The 10,823-nt window shown below is 38.0% G+C and overlaps 1 protein-coding gene across 1 annotated transcript; it reads right to left on the bottom strand.

Moving 5' to 3' along the window:
• Window positions 1-563: 563 nt before the first annotated feature.
• On the bottom strand, window positions 564-9,804 carry LOC124630578 (scm-like with four MBT domains protein 2). The gene is made up of 7 exons (XM_047164540.1): window positions 9,504-9,804; window positions 7,046-7,456; window positions 5,362-5,484; window positions 3,510-3,638; window positions 2,337-3,202; window positions 2,052-2,227; window positions 564-1,511 (listed from the first exon to the last, which is right to left on the bottom strand). Exons 1-7 carry the CDS (start codon window positions 9,576-9,578, stop codon window positions 622-624), a joined length of 2,670 nt encoding a protein of 889 aa, XP_047020496.1. The 5' UTR covers window positions 9,579-9,804; the 3' UTR covers window positions 564-621.
• Between the last annotated feature and the right edge of the window lie 1,019 nt (window positions 9,805-10,823).

Raw genomic sequence — 10,823 nt, 5'->3', positions numbered from 1 at the left:
AGTATATCTTAGACACCAATGACTGTGTTTCGGATGGCACGTTAAACTGTAGGTCCCGGTTGTCATTGAACATCCTTGGCAGTCGTTACGGGTAGGCAAAAGCCAGAAAGTTAGACACCAGTCTAACCAAGGGGTATCGGTTTGCCCGGGTAACTGGGTTGAGGAGGTCAGATAGGCAGTCGCTTCTTGTAAAGCACTGGAACTCAGCTGAGTCCGGTTAGGCTGGAAGCCGACCCCAACATAGTTGGGAAAAGGCTCGGAGGATAACTATATTCATTTCATTCACTGATAATTATTATAATTCATAACAAACAAAGAAGTGCCATTTGCCATTACATACATACATGTAGATTTAAGGGTCATCTTTAAAGTGCCGGTTACCTATTATTTATGTAATGTTCTTGAAAAATGTCCTAAAAGAAAATCTTTAGTTTGGGATCAGATATATTCAAATCGGCAAGCAAGGTTCTTATGAAAAAAAAAATAGGGCAAAGTAGAGAAGTCAGTTGACGGGAGCGAAGCCGCGGGCAAAAGCTAGTTTTATATAAATATAAACCAGTGAGTTAATTATTCAACAAATACTTTATTGTGGACTAGACAAAAATAGAACAAGGAACAAAATCACGACTCTCCACAATCTTCAAAATTGATTATATACCACCGCATCATAGCTATATGTTTACTAAGTTGCAGCGCAAATTCCTTCTTCATGTGCAAGAATTCCCTGATGACGGGCAGATCTAGCATGACGAAGGCTTGGCCGTCTATCTCCTCCTGCTTCATCTTGTCTGCAATCAGTTTGCAGTCGTCAGTGCTGCTCAGGTAGGCGTAAACGTCGTCGACGGACCAATCTAGCGGGTTTGGCGAGAGCTTTAGTTTTCCTTTCATCCAGGTCATAGCCATATCCTTTTCAAACATCTTGTTATCGGTCGGCAGAGGATCGTAAGTGTTGAATTTCAACTTTTTCAGTTCTGGTTCCTCGGAGTCCGACACGTCGGATATGTTTTTGGCGTCTCTGGAATTGGAGCTGCTCTCGTTGGTTTCGTTCTCGGTGTCGCTGTCCTGCGCGTTCTTCTTGACGCACGTGTTGCTGTATATGGTCTGCACGTCCTTCTTGTTCCAGTGCGCCTCCTTCATCTGTATGGCGAAGTTGGGCAGCTTGGCGCCGCGCGTCTTCATCTCCAGCTTGGGGTAGTGGTTGTGGCGGCGCCGGCGCGGCGCGTCGGGCGAGCCGGGCGGCGAGCCGGGCCGCGTGCCGGGCCGCGAGCCGGGCCGCGTGCCGGGCGGCGAGCCGGGCCGCGAGCCGGGCCGCGAGCCGGGCCGCGTGCCGGGCGAGGAGGGCGGCGCGGAGCCGGCGCTGTGCTCGCTCTCCACGGACTCCACGTCCTTGTTGCTCTCCGTCTCTTGCGACGGCTGCTGCTCCTTTTCCTTCTTCTCTGGAGCGGCCTTTTTCTTTTTCCTCCTGCCGTTGACGCTGCCTTTTGGTCTGCCTCGGCGTTCGGTGTTGTGATCTGTAATTGATATATTTTTGTGTTTTATTTTTCGGTTTTTGAAAAACATCGAATCTCGGATCTGGCAAAGCTTACAGGTACACGCATATGACGCCCCGATCCTTTTGGATCTAAATGGCTCAATCCCCCCATTTAGCTGGTTGTTTAGCAGGGGACGTTCTACCGCACACACAATAGGGAAAAAATCCCGATATGTTATTATTAACTTATTCTTCTTCGTGTCGATGACATGTCTTATAGTGAGACTACACTTTGTCAGCCTAATATGCCGCCACAGCGAGAGCACGGCCGGATGCACTCATGAGGTCCTGCCGCGAGCAAGTTTCAGGGCACAGTGGACATGCGATGAGGTGGGACATGGTCTGCATAGCAGCCCCGCACTCGCACCCAAGGTGCGTCCCGCCCGTGAAACCCAATTAACTTAATGGAATGTTTTTTCCCAGTTTTCTTTCCCACTGAAGGTATGAAGAAGAAAACAAGCTGTGCTGATCCCTAATAAAAAATTATATACGGGCAGGACGACGATGTTGATAAACTTACGGAAGGTGGACTTGTCAACCCGCTGGCAGTCATTAGGGCAGTGGTCGCTGTGCTCGTCGGGGCCGAAGAGACACGGGCAGGCCTGCAGCTTGACGCAGACGCCGCGGCAGAACGACGACACCTGGGTGGCTGACACCGCCACCGGCACATATGCGTGGTATGTACTGGACTTTAGCCTGGAAATGAGAAGGTTTATTTATACATTACAAAGATAATTCAAAACCCAAATAGGGATGATAAAGACAGGATGATGAATATCGTTTAGCCACTTCGTTTAATACTAACTTTGCTCTCAACATTTCGAGCCTCATCCCTTCCTCGGGCGGCCCTTCAGTCTCCCAATCCTTCAACAGCTTGGCCGGCTTGTATGACGCCGAGATTATCTTATTGAGCACCTCCTTCAGCACCAGAGACAGCGGCCCCGGCCCCACGTGCTTAGGCAGCTGAGACAATTTGTTCCTACTTATCGATGGTCCCGCGTAACACTTGTAGTTAAAGAAAATCCTATCGCACCATTCATCTGAACACTTCACGTCTTCCTTCACCGGCTTCTCCTCAACCGGCTTAGGTTGTTCCTTCTCTACAGTCGTATCAGGAATGTGTAAAGCGTAATCGTTGCTGTCGCACCAACCGACAGGGAATAACAAATCACTGTCTTGAGCATACCAATACTTCTCTCCTATTGGTAACAGTTCCACACACAGCATGTGTTCTACAATACTATCTACGTTCGCCACGTGTATTTCTTCATGATTTTGCGGATTTACGGCTTCTAATTTCATATTGATTTCTATGCCTTGTAGCGGCGTTTTGTTCCCGAAGCAGTAATCAGGCGCTGGTACTGAGGACGTCATTGTTAGGTACTCGTCCCAGTCGAAGAGTCCCTCTTTCCAGATTTTGGGATTTTTGAAGGTGAGGCCATTTTTCTGCGCCCACCCTATGGGGTATATGTATGGGTGCATGGAGTCGCAGAGCCAGGCCATCTTGGAGTCCTCATAGTCGTCCACGTGATCGTCTACGACTACGAGGAAGTGTAAATTGTTGAACACTTTGGTGACGGTCGCGGGGCGGACAGTGCGCATGTCTTGAGGACTCAGAGCTTCCACCTTCATGCCGCTGACGAAGTTGTGAGATTCTAGGTTTTGGTTCAGCTGTGGAGGAAAAATAATTAGTATTAGCGTTACGTCATTTGTGGGATAACCACATCGTGCATTTGCATTTGAAATATACTGACTTAAAAGAGGTTTCTTTGACGTCATATTATTCAAGACTTTTCCTCTATAAAAGCTGGTTCTAATTGGGGTTATTTGGAAATAAATAAAACCATAAGCTTTGATGCATCCAAAAAAGACTCGCTGTAATTAATGTGCATCTATCCTCATAGGAATTAGGTTTTATATTATACTTATTTAATTTTATTCGTTTGTCGAATTTTTCATTTTAACTAACAACACTTACCTGAAACAAGTCAGCGGGGGTAGGCTCTGAAATGGCCTCTTCAGCGCTCTGTCGCAGTTGTGTACTCAATTTGTTCTTGCACGAGAATTTGTTCACCTTACCGGGATATTTGAACTGCCACGGAGAACCCTGCGTAAGAAGAGATGTGGAAAATAAGATTTTTGAGATCATTGACTAACCGGTCAAAAACTTCAGTAGGTATATAAAGAGACATGGTATATAAGATTTGTAAGATCAAACTTGCTCGATCGTAATTCAACCAGTCAAAGGGTTCATGAAGTGCGAATAGGTTTATGTTGGATTTCGTTTAAATTCAAACTTTGTCACGGTGATTTGGGCTTGTGCCTTATAAGCGCTAATCCAAAACGCGATGCTTTTGAGAAACGTTTACCGAACATCGGATAGTTAATTGAGGTATCGTATAATCTCGCCATAGAAAACTTTATTGATGTCTTATTTCGGCTAATTCTAGCGTCAACTGTAAGTTGTATTGCAAGTTTGTTCACATTCGTTTTTTGACTTGCCTATTTTTTCACAAAGAAGTGTTAAAACCAGTAGGGACACCAACTCCTGCATACCGAAGGTATACTTATTTAACCTTACCTAATTAGTTTTACTTTACTTAAGTTATTATCCTAAAGCAATTAAATCCCAATTAGTATCGGGGTCATTAAACCGATCAAGTAAACGAGAACACAGGTTCCCATATTTACCGACCTACATACTAAGTACGGAATATTGATAATAATGTAACAATGGAGCTTTGATTGGAGCTAAAATTACATTGCAGAATCTAGGCTGTGCGAACACTCGGTAATGGTGTTGAAAGCCGAGCACTTTATTGTTTTGGATAAAATGCTAACTGCTATTAGTAATGTGATCATGCGAGCTCGTTTATTGCACAAAAAGGCTGGCACATGAGATATTTGGTTCGGGAAAAAGTTTTATACCCCGGTGAATGAAGTAAGTAGGTGGTGGGTTACTGGGTTCAACTGGGTTGAGGAGGTCAGGCAGGGCAGTCATTCTTGTAAAGCACTGGTACTCAGCTACACCGGTTAGACTGGAAACCGACTATAATAGACTGTAATAGAAGCAACACCTATACACTTATGCCCATTTTCACCAACAATCTCTTAATCTAAGTGCCACTTAGAATAAGGGCTCTCCCAATTTTGACATAAACAACTATGGATTAGGGATACCTAAACTTTGGTGAAAACGAAATTCTTATTAAGTGTTCCGTAAATGCTCTTAGGGGATCCCTTAATTTAGGTATTTGTTGGTGAAAATGGGCATTAAAAGCTATTCTTTTCTTTCAGAGACAAAGTAAATAATTTATACTTAGTTATCTGTAGCGAGACTAGCAAGTGATCTTTCGTTTAATTTAATTAATCAATCTTGACTTATCGTATTTTTCTGAGTAAAGCAGTTGTTTGTGTTATTCTGTCTCTTAAGCTATAAAAAGATTGAAAGGAGGCAAGTTAATGGAGAATGAATGAGCTTTGATTGGAGCTAAATCAATATCGTGATTGGCTGGAAATGGCATAGTAGGGACATTGAATTAATTAACATCGCGCTCGTGTAAATCGGGGTTCAAATGGCAGGTCGAGGTAGAAATATTGAACTATTCTTGGATCCTTTGCATATTGTCTCTTACGTACCTAGTACCTTTGAAAATGTGTAAATAACAATAATTACATAGGATTACTTACATCTGAAAAGAATATAATGTTTCAGACATAATTTTATCTATTTGGCACTGTTGGTCCCTGCAATCAATAGACTCCTTCCTCATACATCCAGGTTCTGCTTTAAAGAGGCAATAACCAAGTTTATTGATCCATTTACTTACCTTATTGGTAACATAGCCAAAGCTGCTGAGTCGAGGGTTGGAGAAGAATATCCAGAACTGCGTAAGGTCCTCATCAGCGCCGTCGTATCGGACTAGAAGACGGCCGCCAACGTTCTCACACACCTAACGATAAAAAATCACTGTAAGATGTTGTACTGACCTAGTTATTTTCATAAAAGCTTTACATAACCTTCAGTTGCTTTTGTCTAGAGCAGGGGTTTCCCTAAACTTTAAATTTCATATCAAAGGATAAGAAATCAACACTTTTTTGTTGGAACCTGATTACTATGCTACGGAACTCCTAGGCTACGCGGAACCAAGTTTGAGAAACTCTAGTCTAGCTGCTAAAGCAATAATATTATATTATATTGGAAATCATTTGAGTAGTTCTCACTGAGTAGGTAATAAAGAAGGTAAATCTTCATAACTATCAAAAGGGCTTTAAGGCTTCAAGCCCTGTAATGGAAACGGATCATAACAAAATTATTATTCCTCTAACAGTGGCGCATGAAGCGTTAAAATTTTACATGGGTAATAAATGTGTTCTATTCGAGGATAACCACGTAAGTAATTAAACAATGACATTACGAAGCCGTAAAATTATGAGCGGCTATCAAAAACCTTTGTCTGGACCTCGTACTAACGAACTTAGCCGTAGAGGCTTAACTCTATTAATTACTAGCCGTTTCCCGCGGTTTCACCCGCATCCCGGGGGAGCTTCTTCCCGTATGCCGATAAAATATAAGCTTATGTCACCCGCGGAAGATGTAGTTCAAATCAGTTCAGTAGTTTCGGGGCCTTTAGAGGACCCTTTTTGTTTGCAAACAAAAAAATGTTTCCTCGCTTTATAATACCCTATTAGAGGTACCTATAAAAGTATAGGTGCGGTACCTAATCCCTTCGCTTCCACCCACACAGAAAGCTATAGGTCAATCTATTCGCGGCCGCTGCGAGGGCGGCATTTTCACGAGTTTTCGCTTCAGGTTTCATGGTAGGAAAATAAACTCGCAATTATTATTTCCAAGAAACAACCTTCAATATGAAGTTCGCAGAATTTCAGGATTACTCTCGAAGCTTTTAGTAACGTCTCTATTCTAATAAATATGTACTAACGTAGCTTGGGTAATGCAATAGTGATTTCAATGCAGATATGAATTTAAATATAAAACAAATTGCAGAATGGACATTTTGTAAGTTGTTCCTAACATAATAATCATCACGTTTTAAACACGGCATCAGTTCAAGTCACGTATAATAATGGTCTACTTTGAAACCACTTGTGGCCGTCACAAAAAATATGGACAACGATCGCAGTTATGAATGTTTGAAAGAGGACATTTTTTATCATTGATTGGCCACTTAATCATGAGTTGAATAGTAATTTGGTTCAGTGGAACCGTTTTTGATTAAGCTTGTAACCAACATCTATTTAGCTATCAAATAAAAGTAGAGGGCTTACAGGACTTTTGTTGTGAACTAAATAAAAGTGTAAATTATTTTTAATCGACACACCACCTCAATTGCGACAATCGATTAAAGTCTAGTGTAGTAGTCTAGTAACGATTATCGAGCGCTAGATAGGTAACGACTTCGTATATCCAATTCAATACCATTACCCAAGCATCTAGAAAACACAATAAAAGAACAATAGTGTGACAATTATAATAAAGTCAATTAAACTTACCGTAGCAATCCAATATCTGTAAGGATCAATCACATTCTGCACCTCCACTTTCATTCCAACTTTGATTCTATCTATAGGGGACAAGCCCTTATTATTTAAAGCTTCAATGGACACCGACTGACCGTCTAATAAGGCCTTCTTCATAATCTCTATAATTGTATCTCCGTACTTCTCATTTATCTCATCGGGTGGTTCTATAAGCTCATCGTACTTCCCACACCAGCCGAGTGGATGCACCTTTGTTGTAGATATGTCGCACCAGAAGTCATTGTCTGCGCCAATGAATTTGATCCGCAGGAGATGCCCACAGACCATGGTGATCTCTGCTATCCAGTAGATGTCTGGATTGTTCTTATGACACACTTCCAGCAACATACCCTGTTTGATGCCATTGTAGAGACTGGTTTCCACCTACAGGGACAATATTTAAAATACTTATTTCTTGTGATAAAAATTATACATGCCAGCAGGCAAAACTTTTCCAGTTATGCTCTATTTTAAATAAAAAAAGAAGTTTGTTCTATAAATATCACAATTACATATTTATCAAAAGCTTTATACTAGTATGCAGTACCACCTTTTTAATATTAAAAACATAGCATAAAATAACTGTTTTGAAAACGAAGACAACTTTATTAAAACATCATTTAGTATTGCAGTAACATTAAACAGAAGAAGCATAGTTTATTATTCTGTACATTGTGTTTTTACTGATACCATCAAACAGATAGAATTGTATTTTAATATTTCTGTCAATTCTGGACAAAGGGAAAAAATAAGGAACTTGTAGTTTATGTAATAAAAATATTTGTAATTATGGTACAGAAAATATAGTGTTAATTTAATATCAGTAAAATAACACAGAGCTTTAATAGCTTTTTAATTTAAACCTCAACTTTTGAAATGAAATAGGATTTAAGTCTTTTTAAGGAAAGAAAATATTAATATTGCAATATGCTGTTCAGGGTCAGTCAGATTAGAGAGACGTTGTCCATATTAATTAAACAAAATATGGCAGTATTCTATTTCTTATTAATTTCTGTACAGTTACAATAAAACAATAGTTTCATGAAAGAAAGATTATTAAATGAATACCTAAGTTTTCATGAAACACTTTTAAGTGAAGACAAAATAAAAATATAAGAGAACTTTGAGAGAATTACATAATTTAATGCAGCCCTTTATAATAATCTTATCATTACAATTTTATTCACATAACATTATTTTTCACATTGTACCTAAATAAATTATTTATTAAGTTATTAATAGATAGTATAATATGGAGTCAACATGGTTAGATACCTACTGGTTGCCACACATTGCTAACTGTAAAGTGACAACTTTTTCCTTAATCATTTCATTTAAATCTAAAAATAAGCTCTGGGTACATACTAGGATCACTATTCTACCAACTATGCAAAATAAGATGGCAAGATAAATGGATGATCCAAGTTTCAGACAATTTTTTTATCACTTTTGTTTTAGAGATGGGTAACTCAGGAGTGATAGATAAAAAAGATATGTATCTTTCCGTTCTTATCACTCACTCTTTGTATCAGTTCAAATCCGAATGTATCAGTGTATCTTTAACAACTCATTCAATCCGTCGTCCGTTTGTATCTGTGTTTCACTCGCACACACAGCGTTGAGCGGCTGGCGTCACGGTTTCTCATCGGAAAGTCCAGACATCTCTTTCGCACTTCCCTACTTAGAATATTCTGTCTCACTTTCTCGATACCGAGAATAAGTGTTTGACCATTATTTTTATTTATTTATTCGATTTACACGGCTTTAACAGCCAATTACATAAATCGTAAACTTAAATTCAAAATGAAAAATAGAAACTTAAAAATAAAAAAAATAAACTTAAAAATATTATAAACTGATATACGAATCTATCTATCCTAAACGAATCTATCACTCTTAGTTCGTACTGATTTAGTGATACATTGGATTGAATTGAACGAAGCGAGTCACTCTGAGCAACAGTACAATGTCACTCGCGGATTCGAAAGGATATAGTGATACAAAAGAGTGATACATATCCCAGTGATCAAAAGATACATATCAATCTTTTCTTTTCAATGATACGTTTTTCCCATGTCTATTTTGTTTTTTTATGTTCATGACCATATGGTTTCATATTTATTATAATACTTTCCCTATCAAGTTCGTTATTTTAATACAGTCAAATTGCTTACAAACAGAACTTGAAAGTAATGCAACAGAATAACACCATTGATAAAATGTTCATGGGATAAAAATAGAAATAAATTAAGATGGTACACATCATTTTTATAAATCCTTGTTTGAAAATAATGTTTCCCAATTTTCGATCCTTGTTTTCGCAATAAATGAAGATATAAAGATTAACATAACATTGCACTAACAATATAAAATTAATAAAACAATCTTAAAAATATATTATACAACATGAAAGAAATAAATTGAAACTTACATGAGAAAATAATTCTTCAGGAACAGCGACAGTTTTATTCACTTCCAAATAATTGTTCCAATCGAAGTCTGCCATAATTCTTTACTTACTAATAAATAAGAAGTCATCAAATTAAAATAATTATCACAAAACAAGTTAATCGAACGGTCAACTTGTTACGAATTTCAGAAATTCATTCTTTATTCTCTCATTTCAAGTACGGTGTAGCTGTCTCATCCATTCAATACATTGTGTATTGCTATCTCTTTCGTAGGGCTTTTATCACAGAAAGTAGTAATGGACTGAAATAACTGTAACAAGAAAATAAATCATCACATTTTGCTAAAAGAAAAATCTAAAAGGATGTTTTACATTATTTAGAGAATTAATCAAAACCAATAAAATCAATTATTATCTGAAACTACACACTTTATATCAAATCTTATATTTTTAATGAACTTACAAACAATCCTAAATCTCATAAAAACTAAACGTACCTATCATTTAAAAATTAAATGCTGACAGTGCTAGAGGTGTGACATTGGTTTTAAAATACTTCGTATCTATACGTTAATACTTCGTATCTACAGTTAAAGAATACTGTAGCTTGTTACATTCGTTTGATATTCAGTGATAGTTGACTTATTATTATTATTTCAATCCACTTTTGAGTAAAGCTAATTACTTTTGAGTCTGCTTTTTGACTTCACGAATGAATGATTTTAATCTTAACTTTCTGAAAAGTAATTTTAAAAATAACTCCCTTATTTTAAAAAACTGAGATCGAAAAAAAGTTATGCAGCCTTGACTTTAATTTTATATGATGATGATGAATAAATAATTAGATAACAAAACATAAAAGTTACACAATATAGTTTCATGTGGAGGGCAAATTTTTGTAGTTATACATACTGACCATTGTTACTTCTTTTGAATCACATTAAAGATATTGTAGATTTCAGGAGTCTAGGGCAAAAACTTATGCCTAGTATTATTTTAACGTATAGTGTTATTTTATAAAATAAATGAGAAACGTTAGGTTAAAAATTAGGTTGATTTTACGCTAAACGGTTTTAGGTTATAGCACCTGGTCAGTATTTTTTATTTGAAATTCATGAAACTTCACACTGAAAATTATACGGACATGTCTACGAAGTATTATCTTCCTTGATAATGTTACGTTCCGATTAAGTTACTCGTAACAAAATCCCAGACGCGTATGTCGCAACTCTAAAATAAGACATTGTTGACTTTGACAGCGCAGAGTAAGTGGTTCAATTTTATAGTATTATGTTTCCTTTCCACTAATTAAAGTATGCGTAAGTGCAAAAGAGCAAGACA

Source organism: Helicoverpa zea, chromosome 1, assembly GCF_022581195.2.
Source record: "Helicoverpa zea isolate HzStark_Cry1AcR chromosome 1, ilHelZeax1.1, whole genome shotgun sequence".
Lineage (NCBI taxonomy): Eukaryota > Metazoa > Arthropoda > Insecta > Lepidoptera > Noctuidae > Helicoverpa > Helicoverpa zea.
Note: the sequence above shows the minus strand (reverse complement) of the source record. Positions and strands in the feature narration are given on the sequence as shown.

What these genes read in the sequence shown, in the direction of transcription:
- LOC124630578 (XM_047164540.1), bottom strand. Translation starts at nt 9,578, where the DNA reads ATGGCAGACTTCGATTGGAACAATTATTTGGAAGTGAATAAAACTGTC. An exon ending in TTGGCTATGTTACCAATAAG is followed by an intron (nt 3,639 to 5,361) that starts GTAAGTAAATGG and finishes CTTCTTACGCAG; the next exon opens with GGTTCTCCGTGGCAGTTCAA. An exon ending in CCCCCGCTGACTTGTTTCAG is followed by an intron (nt 3,203 to 3,509) that starts GTAAGTGTTGTT and finishes TTTCCTCCACAG; the next exon opens with CTGAACCAAAACCTAGAATC.